We start from the raw sequence: 21,378 nt of genomic DNA, 5'->3' as shown, positions 1-21,378 counted from the left end.
AGCCTTCCCAAAGGCTACTTTGCTAATCCTGACTTTCATTGCTATACCTCAGCAAATACTTGATCAAGGGTATCTTGCAAAAATCAATTGAGAAAAAAAATCCAGATTGTTGTTTATTATTTTCCTCTTTAGATACCTTTTCTACTGTCCCTAGCAGCTTTAAAAAGAACAGAGAAACACAAGCACTATGATTATAAAAGACACCAGTGTATCACAGCAGAAGTCAGAGGGTGAAGCACTATTGCAACAATGCTGAGAAAGGTATTGAAAGATTATTATTAAGAAAGGAAAGTCTTCAGCAAGCTTCTGAGATAGGAAACTAAAATATCAAAGGAAAGGAAACCATGTACAGATGGAAAAGAAAAGTACGAAAGGGAAGCATGCAGCTTACACCACAAAATTTACATCTCTATAAAATGCACCCATGTCACAGAATCACAGACTGGGTAAGGTTGGAAGAGACCACAGTGGATCATCTGGTCCAATCTCCCTGCTCAAGCAGAGTCATACCAGAGCACATGGCACAGGATTGTGCCCACATGGGTCTGGAACATTTCCAGTGAGGAAGACTCCACAACATCTCTGGCCAGTCTGTTCCAATGTTCAGTCACTACACAGTAAAGAAATTCCTTCTCATGTTCAGGTGGAACTTCTGTGCTTCAGTTTCTGCCCATTGCCTCTGGTCCCATTCCTTGGCACCGAGTAGAGCCTGGATCCATCCTCCTGACACCCTTCCTTCAGATACTTGTTGGTATTGACAGGATCCCCTCTAAGCAATCTCCTCTTAAGGCTGGACAGGCCCAGCTGTGTCAGATTTTCCTTGTAAGAGAGATGCTCCAGTCCATTATTCATTTTCATTGCCAGTGGACCTGCTCCAGGAGCTCCTTGTGTCCCTTGTCCTGAGGAGTGAGGCGCATCTGGAATGCTGTGTACAGTCAGACCTGGACACAGCATTCCAGTTGTGCCTCACTAGGGCTGACTAAAGAGGCAGGATCACCTCCCTCGACCTGCTGGCAATGCTTTTCGTAGTGTACCCATTTCTGTGTTTCCTTCAGCAATTCAAACAGAAAGTGTTTGTGAGGCAACTCTGTGAGAGGCCAGACTGTTTTTACCAGATGGAACCAGATACAGATACCATTAACTATTCTATTGTATATTCACAGCCTGGTAATCATTACAGAGGTTTTCCTCACAGAGGGAAGCTCTTTCCTGACAGCAAAACAGCAGCAAAATTCAGCTTCTCTACCTGCAGGCAGCCAACGACAAGTGATCTCCATACCTACCTTAAAAGGTGGTTCCAACACTCCTGGAAGCAGAATTAACCCTGGAAGCAGTCAATCATAGAAACAGAAGCAAGAAGCAGGATATAGGTCTCTTTCCAGCCTTCTTCTATGGCAAAACATGTAAAATAATGAGGATGGCAGCCTCTGTATCATCAGAGCAAAACTGCATGAATTGTAAGGATGAAGAGCTGAGGGAGAACTTAAGAGGGATGCCCTCTGAGAACACAAATGTCTTGCTGCTTTATTTTATTAACTCTAGAAGCCCCTCATGCTGTATGCAAATTCATGTAAATGAGACTGTATCAGTGACATTTTTGCGCAACTCCAGTCCAAAATGGAATAAACCAAAAATGCTACTGAAACAGATAGATTTAAATTTATTTTTTAATTATGAGGCAAGTGAAAAAATATCAGTAAAGTGTGTCACTGTGGCTTTACATGTTTTCCTTCCTCTTAATACTATTAGATCTTCTTTCCAATAAGATAACAGCAGCAGACCATGCTCAATATATTGAGCATCAAAATTTATTTCCTTAAGACTTACCCAGAGGAGCAGTAGGTTTGACATTTACCAAAACAAGAACTCATTTTCTAGACTGTTAGCCACTGCATGCTTTCATTACTATAACCAGAGGTCTCCTGTGCCCTATCCCAAGTAAATGGAAATTGAAAATGCAACAATCACCTAAGAGTTTGGCTTAACCACCTGGAGGAGGAGGACTAACCCTCAGAACCAGAAACACAGATAATGCTTACATGGCTCCCACAGAGTCACAGCTCAGGGCTAAGCCAGGCTGGGTGGACAGAAGCAGAACTGCAGTCAGGCAGGCTGGGGACAGGCATGAGAGCAGGCAGGCACCCACCCAGTCAGGGAGCAGCAGAAACAATGGTCTGGGCAGAGCACAGGGGCTACAGCCTCAAAAAGCCCTAAAGCAGCAGGCAGGGTCAGGAATACACACACTGGTGGAAACCTGCACCAGGAATGATGCCAAGGATTGAGGCTTTGGTTCAAGTACATTGGAGGTGGGGAGAAGGTGAAGAATTAAGGTACAGAGCCTGACTTCAATTTAAACTGTCATTCCAGCCATATCCAGCAAGAGACTGACCCAGAAGCACTGTCCAACTGGGCAAACCAGAATCAACCAGTTTCACCACACAGCCATTGTCTTTTAGACCATTTCCCTGCCTTATTCACTGGAAACAACTTCTTTAGTAAAGGAGATAGGGCTCCACTCAGCAGCAAACTCCTTTTCAAACACTGCTTGAAACTACCCTGGTTCATTGTTCACCTTGTACCTAGGAGGCAAAGCAACATTCCAAGGAAAATAAGAAGTCTTTCCAAGAAAACACAGCATATCTGAGCATAGCTCCTTAGTGCTTTACTTTGTACCATCAGCTTTCTGTCAGGATTGGATTTCTGATGTAATTTCCTGATTAAAAATAAGCAATATAACAACCTCTGCTGTGTAGCATTGTCATTGTCCCTATCATACAAGATCAGCAGAACATGAACCTGGACAGATGGCGGAATGATTTAGTTCAGTGGGCAGTAGTCACTGTCTGCCTGGATACCAGCAACAAATGGAATACTGTGGAAATCTGCTTGAGATTGTCCTTTTTAATACCTTTATCAATGATCTGGAGAAGGTGACAGAGCAGACTATAGTCAAATTTTCAGATGCCACAAATTAGGATCACCACCCAATACTCTTGAAGGCAGGGCTGCCATTTAGAGGGACTTCACCACACTGGAGGAATGGGCTGACAGGAACATAATGAAATTCAACAAGCACAACTGCAAAGTGCTGTATCTGTTTGGGATTAACCCCTGCAGTGACACAGGCTGGGGACTGCTGGTTGGAGCAGCCCTGGTGAAAAGCAGGGGGATCTTGGTGGGCAGGAGGCTGCACAGGAGCCAGCAGTGGGTCCTGGCAGCAAGGCAGGTCAGCAGTGCCCAGGGCTGTATGAACAGGAGCATGGCCAGGAGAGTGAGGGAAGTCATTTCCCCCACTACTCGTCACTTTTTGCACAAACTAGATAACCCATGTCATTTTCTAATCCCCACACTGGAAGGAAAACATCAGTAAACTGGAAGAAGTCTGGTGAAGGGCCAACAAGATAGTCAGAGGCTAGAACACCTGCTGAGGGAATGAAGAACCTAATAGGCTTAAAGAACTTGAAGATTTGAAAAACACTAAGAAAATACAAAGCACTATCATAAGCTACTGGCAATTTCCAGTCTAAGGATTAAAATTATGGTAGCAACTGAAACAGGACCCTACTCAAAGCATGTCTAAGTTTCACATTAGCAGTGAAGGAACAAGTCACACTGCTGTTTTGGGCCTGCCAGACCAGAAACACTTTTATCAAGTTAAATTAATTTAATAGCAGCTCCCAGGAAGAGGCTCCTTTCTGAGCACTGTACCTGTGCAGTGTTCTGCAAGCACTGATAAAAAAGCTGACAGAATTGAGAGCACCCAAGTGCCACTGAAGAAAAACACATATTGCTGCTGTAGAAATGATATGTACAAGAAAGAAGTAGATGAGTGCTTAAGGTTTCAATCTGAAGACCTGTGATCTTGATGTAAGCTCAGTATCAAAGCAGATTTCCCCAGGATGACTCAGTCCTTTCTAGTTTATACCACAGAGCCTACATTATGCACTGACTGCCCTGGAGTGTACCTGGCCAACCACAGATATTTTCTTGCCCCATAGACAACATAAACATTAAAAATTCCTGCCACATAACACATGGAATAAAGCTGCTTCTCTTCCTTGTTGCCTGACATCTCGGCACCCCAATCTGCAGGGGCTGCTGCCCTTGCACCTGAGGCCACAGGCCTGACACCTCCCCATATCCCTGCCCCGCCTTCATTTGTGAAAACAAACACTATTATCCAGAAAGGGGCTCATTCTGTGATTTGTTACTAATTCACACATTTCTGTTTCTGTATTTAATTGGTGTTCCCAGCAGAGCAAGTCTGTGTGGGGTTCACGTGCAGCAGAACAAGCTGCTCAGCACTCTGCAGGAGCAGCAGCACAAACAAGCAGCACAAGCCCTGCCACGGCTCTGCTCCCCCTTTGCCAAGTCCCGGTGCACATGCAGAGCTCTCCCAGAGTCAGACCTGCAGCCTGGGAAGCACCAGGACATGGTGGGGAGGCTGATGGGAGCACCTGTCCTGGCCACCCACCTCATGGTCCTGCCCACAATAACTGCAGTGCTGTGATTTTCAATATGCAACCCAGGGCTCAGTGTTTTGGGGGGAGGGAGGGAAGCCCCAAGGCATCACTCCATCACATGGCATTGACCCAGCTGTGCAGCCCCTAACCTCCAGAAACAGGGTCTGACTCTCAAGTGAGACAGTGCCCAGTCTACTCACCTCCTGATGTGCCACTGGCTCCAGAACAGGTGCAAGGCTGTGCAGAATACACAGGCTTGTGTATGCTGTGTGTGCATGATCCTCTGAGTCATCCATTGCAGACCCTACACTGAATTTTTGCCCTAGGAGTAATTTGCAATTAGCATTTGCATTAACAGCATCGTTATTTTTATCTATGAGAATCTGGAGAGGGGAAAACACAAATCAGGAATATCTACTCTATAAAGTAGCTTGTGATTGTACTGACTGGTCCAGTTCACTAATTCCTCTTCATAAACTGATAAAAAATCAGTTTAAAAAACCACACTAAAATGAGGCCTGTCCCTCAAAACAGCTGCTAAGCAGAGACAATATATATTACTACCTGATAAAAGTAATAATTTCCTGAATAGAGCTTGATTCAAGCTCAGCTTGAATCAAGAGACAAGGGATTACAACACTGAGGAGAAAACAGTCACAAGAGCAGATTCTTCTTTACCCACTTAGAAGAGTATCTGTAATGGATATCATTCAGCCTCTCTGTCTTGATGAGAAATAAAGCAGACTGCTGGCAGGAACACCGGGCCTCTCTTGATTCAATCTTCAGTCCAGAAAAAGGGGTTGAAAACGTGCTGAAGCAAAGCTATTTTTATTTTTCGTTTTATTTATGCAAAACAAGCAAGTATGATAAACACACTTCAGAGACCTAGAGTCTATACAGATAGTTCAGGACGTAAACAGAGCATTTTATGCCTGCTCAGGTGAGGGCAGTGAATGTCTATAACCACCACCATCTTATGACTTCAAAAGAGTGAAGATTTCCCCTTTTGGCGGGGAATTGCAGCAAACGTTTCTACTATGGCTGAATTTTTTTTGGTTGCAAAGACAGGAGGGGATGCTGCTTCAGCATAAAGTACTTTTCACGCTACACTGAAGTACAAAAGCAGAGGTTAAAAGTGTAATAGCAGCATTTGAAATCTGGCTGGCCAGCACGTTCCTTGGTTTACCAAACATGATTAGTTTACCTTCTTCACAAAATAAGTCACTTGAACAACTTTTCCACTGTATATTTTCTATTTCTCTGATCTCAAGGATGTGCTTCCTAATTACACAAACATACTCTTTTAAAGACCAGGAAAGAGTTAATTAACTAATAACAGAAAAATTAATAAAACATTTCAAGAGACGTTATGGCAAAGAGCCATGACAGTACTGCAACCTCAGGACCAGTCTTTGCAGAGCTATTCTCTGATGTCTCTTCCATGTCCATCCTACCTGCTTCTTCCTGAAAGGCATGGTGGAAAGTCCAAGCAGCATTGAAATAAAGCCTGGGAGTGACCTGAGGAAGGACCAATTTGCAACAATTGGAACATTTCCTAGTTTACCACAACACTCCTGCCTATGTATCCTCCAGATGAAGAGGTGAGTAGTTCAATCAGGGCAAGTCTGCTTCTTCTGGCACCTTTGTGGAGCCTAAGAGATATTGAGAGTAAGAAATACAGTCTGCTGAATGAAGTAGGAAATGTGATTTACTTCCAGGTTCCTCGGCCAAGGCCTGTTTCTCAAACATCAACTGAATTTATCCCAAGCACTGGAATACACAGCTCCAGTTGGATATGCCATTTATCTCTTCCAAGGGGGAAGCCTGGAATTGTTTTCTATATATTTATTAAATGATACTGGATTTAGAACTGAGCTTAAAATTTCAGTTTCTTTTTAGTCTGCTCCACAATCTGGGTCACAAACCTGTGAATATTTCAGCACACTGTGATTGCCTGCAGAAACCTGACCTCTGTGCCAAAAAAGCATTAAAAAACCACACATAAGAGGCATCCCTAAAAGAATTGCTTACATTATCAGAGCCACTATTCTTTTAGCAATTCTGTTTCGCTTAACACCTGCAAAACTCCCATTTTGTATTGGGCCAGAGCTCCTTCACACAAGGTACAAAGTGTCATCTTAGTTTCAGTACCCCATTTAAAACTTATATTTTCATTCTATTCCCCATTCCCTCTCACCTGACATCCTGCCTCTCAAAAAGTAGGGTGTAACCTTCATGCACACCCACTCAACTTCTGCCTAACCTCTTACTTGAAACTTGTGAGGTCACAAATTATGGATTCCACACATTCCTTAATACCTGTATATTTCTTTCAAACAAACCAGGATGGGGACGTTTTTATAAATTCAGTCTTCACCTTCCTAGAAATATTTTGCCAGCCTGGCTCAAGTTTTCAGCTCTCCTACAACTCAAATCATTCCCATGTCAGATCTGTAAATGGATAAACTTGGTTTAGGCATAATTTTCCACCTGTAGCTCTCCATGTTTCTTTAACAAGGAGGAACATATATTTATCTCTTTTAATGAATGATGGAGACAAATACATTCACAATCCATAACAAGCTCAGTAATGACTCCTATAGATGGCTGTTGAAACGTTGGAACTCTGTCACTAATTTAGCTAAAGGGAGATCACCCTTTGGTACCAGCAATTTCCACATGAGGAAAAATTACACAGACATCTTACCTGGTTCTTCACAAAAACAAAACACTCCAGAAATAAAATAAAAAAAAAAAAAAGAAGAAGAAAATTCTGCATATTACATTATTGAGTAGCAACTCCATTTTTGTAATAGGTTACCTGAGACTCAAAAAATGTGGTCAACAAGACTTTGTTAATGACTATAAAATACATTTCCTTATAGAAAAGCAACAAACTGTCTTCCAGAAACACAGAGCAATCAAACAGGACAAGTATGATACCATATCAGCAACTTTTTTTGCTTCCAACACCATTCACTTTCTTTTTCTGTGGCCTTAGCCAAACTGTATGGGATTTGTGTTAGAAAAAGGGTCTCTCCCTCTCTCTAGCAGACACAAGCCTGACATTTTTTAATGGCTGGCAAGTTAAAATGGGTATATTCACATTAGTAAGCATTTTTAAAAGTATTGAAGAGATCAATTAACTGCTGAAACAACTTTCTAAGTATAATGGCTATCTCCATCACGGGAAACTTTCAGCTAAAGCTGAAAGCAGCTAAAGCAGCTAAAGCTGCTCCGTACTAAGTAGTAATTACTTTAATGGGATTTTTGTGGTTGTCTTTATTAGTAAATTAAAATAGATTATCTGAATTTATTTATCCCCAGGCTGGAATATAAATCTCCAGGGTTTACCACACTCCTTTAAAGGTCAGTAAATCTATAATTATATTAATTTATCCTGTATATTGAAAGCTCTTACCAAACCAACTTAAAAAAGCAGGTGCAGTTTTCCCTCTGTAGAATGAGGTCCCTGGAAGCATGTACAAAAGTAACAATTGGACAGGGGAAGGAAAACAGTTCAGACAAAGCATCCACTCTGAAATGTTTAATTTTATTAAACAATCGTGTTTTACATGTCATCAGACCTAACCCCTGAAGTGCAAAAATGTTTCTGAGGTATTAAGACTGGAGGAAAACAGGCACAGTATTGGTTGTTAGGGATACTGCCCTACAGCACAGTGGAATTTGCAAACAACAGGCCTTTATACAGCATTTGCAGGGTCAGAGAAAACTGAGAACAAGACTGTATTTGTCTTTAGCCTTGAGAGCCAAAAAGCCCTGATCATTAGCCAGTTCTGACATAGACACAGTTAACACAGGATGATGATAAATATCAATGAGGTGTTTCTAGGCCAATATGTACAGTACACGAAAAATGAAATTTAACTGCTGTATGTGTGACCAAAATCCCAACTGTCTATCCGGTCCAGCTTAATATGTTGTGCCCATGGTGGCCTCTCTAGTACCAGCATTTTTGTCTACCCTACACAGCTAAGCCACTGCCTTGTGCTCCTGTTTGGGGGCACCTGCCCCTCACACTCACTTCAGATAAGTCAGATGTTCATCAGAATAACTAGAGGCAACAGTGCAGTACCACCAGTAGCCTGTTATCCTTCTAGTTGCCTTCTTTCCCTCATCCATGCAGTGAACAAGTCTAACTCATGCAGAAGATCTGCTAAAGAAATAAGCACTGGTTGATGACTGTCCATGTGGAAATGAAAGCTTTATCTGAGAAATGAAAAACTCACGGGGCAAAACTTGCCCTTAACAATTAGTATATTACTGGGAGCTTTACTCAGTTGCCAAATTGTGCTCCAAAAATAATTTTCTGTGAGGGAAGTTTGGGTGATACTTGATACATGATACCTCCACAAGCCAATGAAAGATATATTTAAGAAAATACTTCCAAATTACAAATAAGTAAAAGTCACTTGTTCCAAGCCTCTCTTCGGTCTTTTTTAGCAAAGACAGCTGAAAACAAATTCCTCCTGAGACACACTTGTATTTGTGAAAAATGTAATACCAAAAAAAGAAGTTATCCTTATCTTACTAGGTGTTCATGAACTTATGAACTTTCCTGAATATGTCAGCCTTTGTGTTAAAGTGGCATACTTGGAAAGGTTCTCATCTGCAGCCTCTCCAGCTTTTAGACTTTACTGAGCAGATGAAGATGTGAGCTCTATTGTCAGCACATTCATGGGCAAATGTCATGCAGTCTGATCGCAAACACAATTGAGATTCTCAACATTTTCTAGGCTTGTTACCAACATCACTGCTGCTCACCTACACAACATCATCTAGCAAATCTACAAATACAGAATAGCTGGAACAGAAGCTGGATATCACTGGAGTGTTGCCTTAATATTACTTTTTAATGGAATCATACTTCACAGACAAGAAAGGCAACCCCAAACAAAAAGTGCAAACAAATCATCACTTTCAGTTGAAAACTGGGTTTCGGATGCCACTCAGGACCGAACTGTTGGGCCAGTTTCTGTGCAGAAGGGTTAGAGAACATACAAAAAAGAAAATGCTTGAAATTCCCAGGACGACAATGCCTGAAATCAGCGCACTGGTGACCGTGTTCATCTGGAAAGGAGGTCCGTTTGGGTGAGCTGCAAGGAGAAGAAAAATTCTCAGGTGACGTCTGGTTTTATCTCTCATGAGTGCCAAACACTTCTGCCTTCCCTTTCCAACACCCAATATACTGTATAGTTGCAAGGAAGGAACTAAAACTAGCTGTACCTCAGAATGTACACCTGTCTACTTGGATAAAGCTTATCTAAGTATATTTTGCAAACAGTTTCTTTCAATATCAGTCATGTTGGGGGATAAAGACATGTGCCTTCTGAGGCATTACCTTCATCTGCCAGTGACCAACATTGACCTGTGTTACTCAAGGCAAGACTATCATTATCCAAGGACTTATCCAAGAACTTATCCAAGGACTATCAATGTAGATGTATAAGGATTTGTAGCCTAATCAAGTTAATGAAAAGATTTCTTCCCCACTGTCATTGTCTACATTTCAATTCAAAGTCTATATAAATCAGCAGACATGTCTGACATTGGATATCAGACATTCTGGAAGCTTGTTGCACACCTTCAGAAAGGTGTTTATCAATTCTCAGGTAGGAAAGGTGACATTTTTAATACTTATTGCAAATCAGGAAGCTGCTCATGGACCAGTTCTGACATAATGAGCCACATACATCCACAACAAGTACTGTGTTTTCCAGCAGGAGGGGAAAAAAGCATTTGAGCACCAATGAGCATTTGCCATTACCAGTGGTGGAGAGTGAGGTGAAATGACAACACAGTCTTCATGTGAGAAACCAGACTGCTCCTCCCAGAAGCAGCCCCCTGCCCTCAACACCATTAATCCCACTCTCCTCACCCAAGCTGAAAGGAAATCAGCACTGTTGATTTGGTTACCCTCCCCTTCCCAACGCTGTGCTGCTTTCTGGCTGCTACAGCAGCAACCTCACCCCACTCTACCTCTGTGCTCTCCACAGAGACAGCAACAGGCAAAGGAAAGGCTTGTGCTCTGGGATGGAGAGGATGCTTCTTTTGTTGCATGGGAAGGAAACATAGCAGCCATCAACACAGCAAACTGTGTGCAGCAAATAAAGAATTTGCTTTTTATCATTTTAATTATATCCATGGGTAGGAGCACACCAGGGAACAATTAATTACAGGGAGAGCTCTCCATGACAGACAAGAACAGCAACTGGTTTTATATGTTTTAAATTGAGTAAAGAAAGGAACAAATAGCGTTAGAGTTCAGAGGACAGAATGGATTCTTCGTTCCACTCAGTCCTGTTATGAAGAAATACAAGGTGGAATGGCCCAGTGTACCACCTGACCATCCTTTCTTAGCCATCAGCCAGTCCTTGTTACCAGCAGAGAACAGCAACAGATAGGCTGAAACAAGTGTTCCAAGTGCCCAAAGGAAAAGCACCCTAAAACTTAAAGAGCTGAACTGTCCTGCAGCCTATTTCCTTCACTGCCCTAGCAGGGTAAAAGTTCTATCCAATTTTTTCCACAGACTCTGTGAGGTTAAACACTAGGATAACAGGAGCTGAAGCTCTGAACTTCTGGCTTTGAGATATGAACCAAGCTAGACTGCACCATAACAACAATTTTCCTGTTGTGGCATGGCAAATTTTACTGCTTAAGTCTGGTTTTGCATCTGGTGGCTATAATGTACCCATCACCCTCATATGCTGTAGTATCAGATATTCATTTCAATTTCATCACAGGAATTAAAAGTTTAAAATTAAAAGGTGGTGCTGGGTGCACACAATAAATTGAGAATTCCATACTCACCAAATGCTTTCTTTTCAGAGCATGTTGATATTGACTCATTTAAGCAACAAACATAAATAAAAATTAAAAAGGAAAACAATCCCAGTGCATAGATATTAATCAAAATGGTTCATCCTCAGTTCTGCTTCCATCATAAACCCTCTTATGTTTTTTGAAATTCTGATCAACTTACCAAGCTGTGAATTGTTGGTTGGCGTCTCATCTATATTAAAAAAAAAAGGCATGTGTCATATTTTTAAAATACCTATGACTACCTCCTCCCCTCTTGCAACAGAAAACCCAATAGTTGTAGCTTTATTTTAAAAATAAACCAGGTCACTTGCCACATTGACTAGCAGCTTTTAGCATCTCTCTTAAAATATGGACAATAACATTAATTGCATGCCATTGCTTCATTTTTAATATCAGGAGATATTAAAATATTAATTTAAGTTTTTCATGTCTTGTGGAAAAACAAACCAACACCACCTTAAATCAGGAATCTCTTAATTGAAAAGGTGGCCAGTCCTGTTGTCTCTCTCAGTAACATCAGAAGAGTAAGCACAATGTTATATGCAAGCCCCTTCAATTAATTATATTATAAAATAGCTCTATAGGAAAAACCTTGAGTTTTACAAGAAAAAATATGTCAGCAACCATAAATTATTACAAAAAAGCTCTTTTTTCCATGCTCATTTTCCTCTTGGCAGTTACATAGTGGCTTTATATTCAGGCTAATATTTGTATTTTGTCTTCAGTTTTTACTTGCCAGTGTCCATTTCAGAATAACATTTCTTGTCACTGTTTTGGGGTTTTTTTGTGCAATCTGTGAGCACAGTTCACATGTACATTTGTTTTGAGCAGCTGTCTCCCAAGCTTAAGTGAGACATCCATCAAAAGCTACATAATTTTAACTTCACAAGTAGGTCCCTGCTTTGTCTCCTTCCAGAGACTAAAGCATTTTCTTCTGTGTGCGCCTCCTGTAATGACTTATTTTGGATTGACAAAAAAGAATAACGTTTCTCTGAAAAGAGCCAAATGTTAGAAATATGAGTTCAGAAACATATGGAAGAAGAACCAGCACTCTTCTGTTCCTACCAAGGCAGCTGCATCAGAGCAGCTGGTGACAGGCCATGGGGGGACAAATGTATCTGTGCTAAAGCTAGACCAGTGCTGGCCTTGAAAACAGTGTAAGCACTTCTATGCACCCTGGTATTCTTCATCCAAAATTTACCTAGATTCTAAAAAATTATCCAAAATTTTCCAAATTTATCCAAAATTATTCATCATCCAGATAGTTTTGGTCAAGTTCTCACATGACCTTCCCCCTTTTTAGTTTGTTAACAATGGTATTCATAAACCTCCTGGTTCTTACAAGTTTATTTTCACAAAGGGAATTGACAGCAGGACTAAATCCCTCTTTCTGACCCAGAAGAAAAAGGGAAATGCAAGGGAGATTGAGGGACTTGCCCAATGCCAATCATTAAATTTGTGGCACAGTTTAGAATTGAATCCCATTTTTTTTCAAGTACTTCCCATTAAACCATCCTTCTGTCAGCATGAGTGGAATGCTCCAAAAGCACACTATGAAGATGGAGAAATCAAAAAAGCTTTATCCACCCACCTTTAGAATATGCCTAAAAATTACTTTCCTTTTTCAGCCTTATTTAAACAACCTCAAGAGTTGTCATGAAATTATAAAATTGTTTATACTTTCTTTGGCGCCATTAAACATCCATCAGATCTCTTTGCTTGAAGCTATACAATATTTAAAGATAATTGATCAGTATCCTTTTATTTTAATTTTTGAATTGTAAAAATAGCATCCCCAGCATTTGAATAATGAGCTATATTACCTACCAAGGGCTGCTATAAGAAGCTGTATCTAGTTTCCATTCCTTGCCTAAGGCAGCATTACTCCAGCATGCTTGTTTGGCTGAGCAAATCCATCACTCATTTCCCACATGTACTCATGTATGCAACTTTGAAGTTAGTTCTTCTCACTTTTTCTTGGCTAATCAGATGGCAGCAACTCAAATGGGACCATGTATAATGAAAAAAATCACTCATTTTCATTGCAGATATGCTGCTCATAACGGAGCCTGTTTGCTCTAGAAATGGTCTCTTGTTTGGTGGTTCCCCCTTCTGGAGGGTCAGTTGCTCTCTTTGTGTACAGGTACTTGGCACTTAAAGAAGGATTTTATTCCCAAGTTTTAAATTAGATTTCCTAGACCAGGTTCAGTCCTACTCTCAGCATCCTAAACCTAAGACTGCTGAAATCAATTGCTTAACTGCAACTACTTATAAATATTTGTAATTTGTAAAACTTAAACAGCAGTCATATACATTTTTTTCAGAGACTGCAGGTTACATTTAGAGCTGCCTGTTATTTTTTTCCTAAAACAATTGGTAATAAAAATGAAAGTCACGGAATTTCACCCTCAATTAAAAGTGGATTTTGTCCCACTGTTTAAAATTTACAATGGTTTTGTCCCATTTCTTTCTTATAGCTGAATCTAAGAATAGTGTGCATTAATTTTAAGCAACATGTAGATAAAAACCCAGAGGGAAGCTGGAAGAAATGGTGAATAGAAAGTGACAGTGAATATTCATTATCCATCCAAATTAAATTGCAACGCTGAACACAGTGCCTTAAATTCTATTATCTCCGGTGAAATCTGACCAAAAAAAATGTCAACCCACTGAGTCTGGACTTTTATAATAGCCTTATATGTGTAACAGTATCCCACAGTGATTTTATTGGAGGAAGAAGCATGTGAGAGCCAAACAAAAATAGTAGCTCAAAATTTCTACCAAATAAAGTAGTAAAAAATGTCATAAAAAATATTCAGTAGTAGTAAAAAAATACTCAGCAAAAAGTGACTGCAAATTTACATTAAACTGCAAAACATTTCCCCAGGTTTCTGAAATTCCTGCAGTCCATAGAGAAAGATTGTTTATTCCTACCACTCCTTGTAATGATGGGGCCAGCAGAGATGACAGCATTGCCCGATGTGCTCTGAGGGCGCCAAGTCGTCCTTCCACCAGTGTCTCTTCTTTCTCTGTTGCTGCAGATCTGAGTGGTCAATCAAAACAATCACAGACTCAGAGTGGAACACAACTGTGGCCTTTTTGTGCTTCCTGATGTAATATGATTTCTTTGGTAAGGAATACTACAACTTTGATTTTATTTCTTAGTATGCAATAATCACTTTGCAATAAAAACATCTGCAATATTGCCTAGAAGTGCATCTTATAAATTCCTGGCTTCCCATTTTATTTTGCCTCACTTTGTTTACAAAGCTACTTTGCTGTTGTGTACAAGATCCATCTTATAGTATATTAAATTTTCAGTAGTTAATTTCCCAAAGCTATGTTTACAGACAGTTTTCCCCAACAAATCTGTTTTGCTTGAAAATCCCTATTCTAGCAAGCTTCTTGAGTGAGAGTTTGCACATCTTCCATGGAGTTCTAAATAGCAATGACAGACTAAAACAATCCCCAGCACTCTCATCTGGAATGCGCCTTTAATGTTTGTAACCTACCATCTACCTTATTCTATGGTATTCAAGCATGCTCCAAACAGGAGCATTTCCTTAGTTTCAGCTTCTTGTGAAAGAACTTCAAAAACCTCAGAATATGAATTGAATGCAAAATGAATTATGTAAATGTGTAATATAAAAATATAAACAACATACAAAATTTCAGGAGTGCACTGAACTGACCGCACTTTAAAATTCTCAGTGGGAAGTCATTCTGTAGGAAACAATGCAGTGTTCTGAAGACAGCACAGAACTTTGTGTTTATATGTTTATTTAAATGTTTCCATTTCCAAAATTTATTTGTTGTTCCTGATACTACTAAAATTAGTTAATTTTAAATAGACATAACAGAATGAACTTCAGCGCAAGAGTAGTTATCAGATGATAGAGGAGATTATATACTCTAAAGGGCATGGTATTTTTTTTCACTGTGAGAAACTTTCACAAATTTTCCTTGTCAGTATAACAGCATTTTCTATAGCTTTAACTTTTCCATAAAGTATATTCTAAGATATATTCTTCATCACTGTGATGATGGATATCTTACTACTATACTAAGAACATCAACCTGAAAACCATCTAAGAGTTGTTACTTTTAAAAATTAGGGACCACAAGGCAAAGAGGTAATTTCTCATATATTCTATAACCTGTGTTTTGCAGGTCTAGTATTATTTTATCTCCAGATGACAGTATTCATTTCCATATTCCTCATCAGTAGTTTCACATTCCTTCAGACACAAAAAACATTCTCACTTCAGCCTCTACAAGTCGCTTTCATTCTGCGCCATCCAAACTTCCACAACACTTGTATGCAGAACTCCAGGATGCCTATTTTATATCCAGATAATTACAACTTACTGGCACAAGAAATGGACAGTCATCTGCTCTGCACAGCTTCGTCACACAGTGGAGGAAGACCGTGGACATCTTCTGGTTCTTGTGCTTCACAAAGCGAAACACCTCAAAGGAAAACCGGCCCATTTGACTCTTGCCATTCTCAATTATGGTTGTCTGCGGGTCCTTGTCACAGCTAGTTTTTGTAGAGAAGAGTGAAACTGGGATGAGCAGCTCTGTTAGTATTTTGAAGCTCTTAGCTGGGAATATGATAGCTTAAGCAGCAAGATCAACACTTTAGCTCCTTGGAAATGAAAATATCTGCAGACACAATCTGCCTGCACAATTAGGCTGCAGGCTCCTGTGCTGAAACACATTTCTACAAAAACACTGTTTTGTTTTGCAGCACCACAGCTACAACCAAGGTACCATTTAATTCCAGTGCTCAAAGAGACTTGAGAATTGAAGCAAGTAGGTATGCTAACCAGTATAGACAGGCAACTCCAAATGAAGACAGGATCTCTTCATTAGGTGTCATGGATAAAATTTAATTTGAGATATTTCCAGGATGTTTTTCAAAGTTCCAATTCAAATAAATGTTATTACTGGGAGTAGAAGTAGGAGCATCTATTTACATTTGATCATTTGCTTAACTACTTTCCTGGACTGAAGTCTCTGATGTTTTACATCACTGTCATTCACCACATTCACCTTTGGTAAAATAAAGGCCAGTTTAGCCATTCACTTTAAGTGTTTATGTTATCTCTGGAAGAAGTACTTTGGATATATGCGTTTCTACATTCATAATTCTTATAACTTGGCACGTGCTTCTATATTTATGTTCACCCAAAAAGAAGCTCTGACATGTTATCTATAAGCCTAGCCCTTGGTCCGGCCTACTAATAATGCTTAAACTTTCCAGGCAGTTTAGGACACCACTATTGAAGAAGTTTATAATTATTATTTTAAAGAAGGACCAACAAAATACTGGGTTTGCACAGGCCCTACCTGAAGAAAAGATCATACCGAAGATCGTCACTAGGATTGCCAGATGGTGTGGTGTAACAGTAGTCCATCAAAACATTCCACCTGCACAGGGAGCAAAGGGATAGATGAGGGGAGCTGGCAATGCAAGCATGGGGGGTGTGAGTGAGGTGAGATGAAAGGACAGCACAGAAAAGCATACAAACAGGTAGTGCAGGCTGTTACAGTGAAACTGAGTTACTGTGTTAAACAGGTCACATGCCAGGCATCCTGTTTCTTCAACTACTTACAAGATTAAACAGCACAACATTACAGCAGAACTTCATAAATCAAATTATTTGGTTTCAAAGTCAACACACGCTGCACACCTCCTCTCAGAAATCATGGCCACAAAGGGCTAGAAATCACAACCAGCCCACTTTTAAAAGCCCTGGATTTTCTCTCTTGGTCCAACAGAGACCTATTCTTAAAAATAAAGCTATGTAGGATTTAAAGTCTAATTCAGGAAAACTTTCATAATGAGAACTGCAGCAAAATATGCATTCACTGCCAAGGACCTGACACCCTCCAGCTGAGATCAGTGATTATTGAACACCAACCATTATTTTGAAATACAAAAAGCTATGAGGAAAGACAGATGCTTCTAAATCAGGTAAGTAACAAGAGCTGAAAAGCGAGCAAGACAAGAAATAACACCCTCTATGGTACCTGCCATCAAGGTTCGTTGCTCTTACAGCTGCATATATTTTGGTTTTCAAAGGTAAACCTGTGCTTGGAATAAGGAGCTGCTGGCTGTAGGTTGAATCCTGTAAAACAAACATTGCCTCAATTGTAACAGAAATTCCACTTTAACAACCCATCTGCATCCAGACTGAGCTCTCAGCAATTTTTCTGACCCTTCTGTGTAGAATGATTGCTACTTTGTCCTCTGTAAGGGAATAGGCAAGAAGCAATGCCAGAGAAATTGCCTGCAAGTTTGTCTGCAAAGACTGGCTTTGGCCCATGAAAAAATTTGGGAGAATATATGATTTAATAAGGTGGTTGGCTCAATGATTAAGGAAAACATATCATTCATTGCCACTTCAGTAAGTCTCCCAGAGCTTACAGGCTCACAGGGGAGCTACTCTGGTTTTCTAATAGAGAAGCTTTACTGGGTTGTCCCAGTGCACTCTTTCCCAGGAAAGGTTGGTAAAGCTATTTGAATTAGTGGAATTAGGAATATTATCCATGAGATGTTATATATTTCAAACTATAGTCTGGGAGAACAAAGATATTCTGCTATGCCAAAGTGTAGTTTCTGTCAAAGTGGCTTCTTGAAAATCACAAGTAACCAATATTTTCATTTCAATACTCATATTTCAAAAGAGCTGTTTCAAGAAAGCTGTATTCAACATAAAAGTTGGGAATTCCCCATATACTACTACTTAAATATAGCTGTTTTACTGGGACTTTTTGTTCAAAATCTCAACCATTAACATCACGTTACACTTTAGCAACAAAGCAATGAAAGAGATCTGTGCAACAGAGATTAACCGAGAATATCAAAATGCACTACCTGGTAAAGTCACCTTTGTCAAACTAGTGCTAATACAGATAGCACAGTGACTCAGCATGTCGAGACCTCTTGTGAAAGTTCAAAACACTCAATACATATGAAAAAACTGGTAGATAAGATTTCAACCAGGTTCATTGCGGCAAGTGAGACCATGGCAAGCAGCAAATGACAGCAACAAGAGTGTTTGCACCAGAGACCAAGTGATTTTTTTTCAAATGCCAAAATTAACAGCATGCCCAATATCTAATCTATGCAGTATCAGAGGCCTTCAAGTAGGTTTGCCTTCTTTCAGATTAATTATACATTTCTATAACAGTTCAGCCACATTTTGCAACTGATTTAAAAGTGCAAGACCCTCACTATTACACTCCATAGTTGCTCTTTTATTCTTTAAGAGTAGTTTTTATTCATTTAGAGAGACTTTTGCAAAAAGGCATAAAAGCACATAGCCACTTAGGCTCTGTGAAAGCCTATTAAACATTTTGCTATTAAACTCTGAGTCTACCATAACAGCTCTTGTCTTTCTTAACAATGACATGTACTAGCATCACAAAGTAAATCTAAACAACACTTTGTGACGGAAGACAGAGGTAAGCTTAGAAGATGAAGAGTCAGCATTAAGAAATAGCACTACAGGTAAATTTGGAGAAGACTTGCAGTCAAGAGACAAATCTGTACACATCCCCTCACTAATAGCAAGGGTGGACATGAGCCTTGAGGCCCAAAACAAGGACTACTAACAGGGACCAAGTGAGCCCACAGGACAGCAGGTGTCCAGAGGCACTCCCAACAGGGAAGAAGGCAGGCAGTGCACAAGGTGTCCATGTATTTATCCAGCCCTGCGGAGTGAAGCAGAAGGGCATATCCACCACTGGAATTTGCCAGCCCTAGCAGTATAATTCTTTGACAGTGCTACTCATTAGGGTGAGCCATGTGGCTGCTACCACCACTGGTGATGGTCAGCTTGTAAATTTACAGGGGTGGGCAGGATGAAAGCACATTTGGCTTTTGGGGATATCTGAGGGAAAAAATGTGCTCAATTATGAGCAACAATTGCATTTATTCCGGGCTGTTTGCTGAACTGGGCCCTGAAAGGCAGTCAACGTGCAGTGGTCAATGCTTGATTTGACTGAGAAATTTGCCTTCTTCATTCTGCCCCATCTTTTTGATCACAGGTTTATTTAAAAATCAGAGAACTATAATCATCATTTTAACAGATTATAGGTTGTTATTTGGAGCTCTGCTCTTTCAAACAAACACGATTTTTTAGAGAATGCCATTGAAAAATGTCCTGTTGCAATATTTATAGCTCATTATGTTCAAAGCATAAAGCATTGACTTTTAAATCAGTTGCATGAATTATAACTCAGCAACACGATGGCATGAATAATAATGCAAAAAAAATTGGATTCATAATTTACAAAAAATGATGCTTGATAGATTGAAAAATTGATATTTAAATCAGGTATTTAAAATGTATGAGTAAAAATTTTAATCAACACAAAAATATAATTTCAGGGATTAATGTTAAATAGAGGTCCTTGCATTTTTCATGTTTCAGTGTCACCAACCCATTTACATGGTAAAAGCTTTTACAATAATGCATATTCAAATTATCTAAAACATAAGGAAGAAGCATTGGATGAAAACTGTCATAATTATTAACCTTTTACATCTTTAAAGTCCACACCTTAAGGCAGCATATGCATCAGGATATAGATTTGGAATTGATGCATCCTTCACAACAATCAGAGATGATTGAAACACTCTGATGTGGCTTGAACATAAAAATACCACAGCCAAAGTGCTCCAGTTCATTGCTATGGGAATAGGTCTGGAATAATTTTATAGAATTCTACAGAGTACTCTCTGTTTAAGCACAAAGCACCTATAGACACACAGAGAAACATAATCAATGCAAACAAAATATGCACTCTGGAGTGTGATTGTTATGGCTACAATTGATTGGTCACGTGGCACTACCAGCCGAAAGCCAGAGCTGTAAATTGAGGAACTGAATAAATACAGGACAAAAATCCTGTGCCTGTCCTCAAAGACCAGCCATATAAACACAAGACAGCAGGTACATGCAAACAAAAAGGAAGGAGGAATTCAGAGATGAAAGATGCCTGGAAGAAAGTCTTGGCTCATGGGGGGAGTGGGAAGAAAACAGCAAATTATGAAGACGAATCTATACTTTCATCTGCTAAAACAGTTTGCAACCACATAGCACAGAGATTAATTCATTCCAGGTCATACTGTGCTTTATACTCACATTGTAAAGCAACAAATTCAAAGTGCTGATAAATGTACCATTGTTCTCTCTTACAGAAATAGCAGCTGATGACCTACAACAGACCCAGAAACCAAAAACCATCATGAAGAAAGATACCTTATTTTTGTTTTTGCATACTTCAGTAGGCTTTATCATTAAAAAACTCAATGAGTCATATCACAAGGAGTTAATTTATGCATTTGGGTTATAAACTTCAGAAACAGGAATTTATAGCGAAAATACTGACAGTCTTAACTATGCAGAAAATAATGTATTGTACTGGAAACACGAATCAGAAAAATAATTAGCAGAGAGGCAAAGTGACAAAAAGGAACTCACGTGACATGATGTACAAGGTTTACTCATGGAAATATTTTCTCTTGCATTCTATATTTACAAGTTTCTATTTCATGAAGAATTTTTTTTTCTGCTATAATTTTTGAGAAGAAAACCTGAATTTTAAGGGAAGTTTTACATTATCTAAGGGTCTCTTCATAACAGCAGGTCTTCATAAATTATATTATCTCATATAATGACACTACAGAATTTTCTTTTTCCTTGCAATACTTCTTCTTTTGGTGCTTTTTCCTTTTCCTTTACTCTTAAGCAGCCAAAATTGCTACATGGACAATGCTGTTATGGCCTGCACATATAGATGCTAAGACAACCATGGGGATGAAACACATAGAAATGAAAAGGCACTTACGAAGCGAGCTGGGTATTGTTAACCAAGTACTCCAGTGGGTAGCTACAGCTAAATTTGTACAGAAGCCCCGGCAAATAGCTGATAATCGTTGGTGGGTCTGGTGTATCAATATAGCCTGAAACATTACCTATCTGTACCACTGAGGTATTTCCATAGGCATTGATACCTCTAGCTGAGGATACCTATTGAGGAAGAGAGAAAATTTCTA

At 39.6% G+C, this 21,378-nt stretch overlaps 1 protein-coding gene across 1 annotated transcript in view; it reads right to left on the bottom strand.

Moving 5' to 3' along the window:
* Positions 1-9,404: 9,404 nt before the first annotated feature.
* ZPLD1 (zona pellucida like domain containing 1) overlaps positions 9,405-21,378 on the bottom strand; it is an 88,443-nt gene continuing 76,469 nt past the window's right edge. The window contains exons 5-12 of the mRNA XM_059466565.1: positions 21,171-21,352; positions 20,465-20,537; positions 17,343-17,440; positions 16,659-16,739; positions 15,675-15,846; positions 14,241-14,349; positions 11,467-11,496; positions 9,405-9,580 (exon numbers count right to left, since the gene is read on the bottom strand). Coding sequence (XP_059322548.1) covers positions 9,405-9,580; positions 11,467-11,496; positions 14,241-14,349; positions 15,675-15,846; positions 16,659-16,739; positions 17,343-17,440; positions 20,465-20,537; positions 21,171-21,352 — 921 coding nt within the window. The remainder of the gene's footprint in view (positions 9,581-11,466; positions 11,497-14,240; positions 14,350-15,674; positions 15,847-16,658; positions 16,740-17,342; positions 17,441-20,464; positions 20,538-21,170; positions 21,353-21,378) is intronic.

This window comes from Ammospiza nelsoni, chromosome 2 (assembly GCF_027579445.1).
Source record: "Ammospiza nelsoni isolate bAmmNel1 chromosome 2, bAmmNel1.pri, whole genome shotgun sequence".
NCBI lineage: Eukaryota > Metazoa > Chordata > Aves > Passeriformes > Passerellidae > Ammospiza > Ammospiza nelsoni.
Note: the sequence above shows the minus strand (reverse complement) of the source record. Positions and strands in the feature narration are given on the sequence as shown.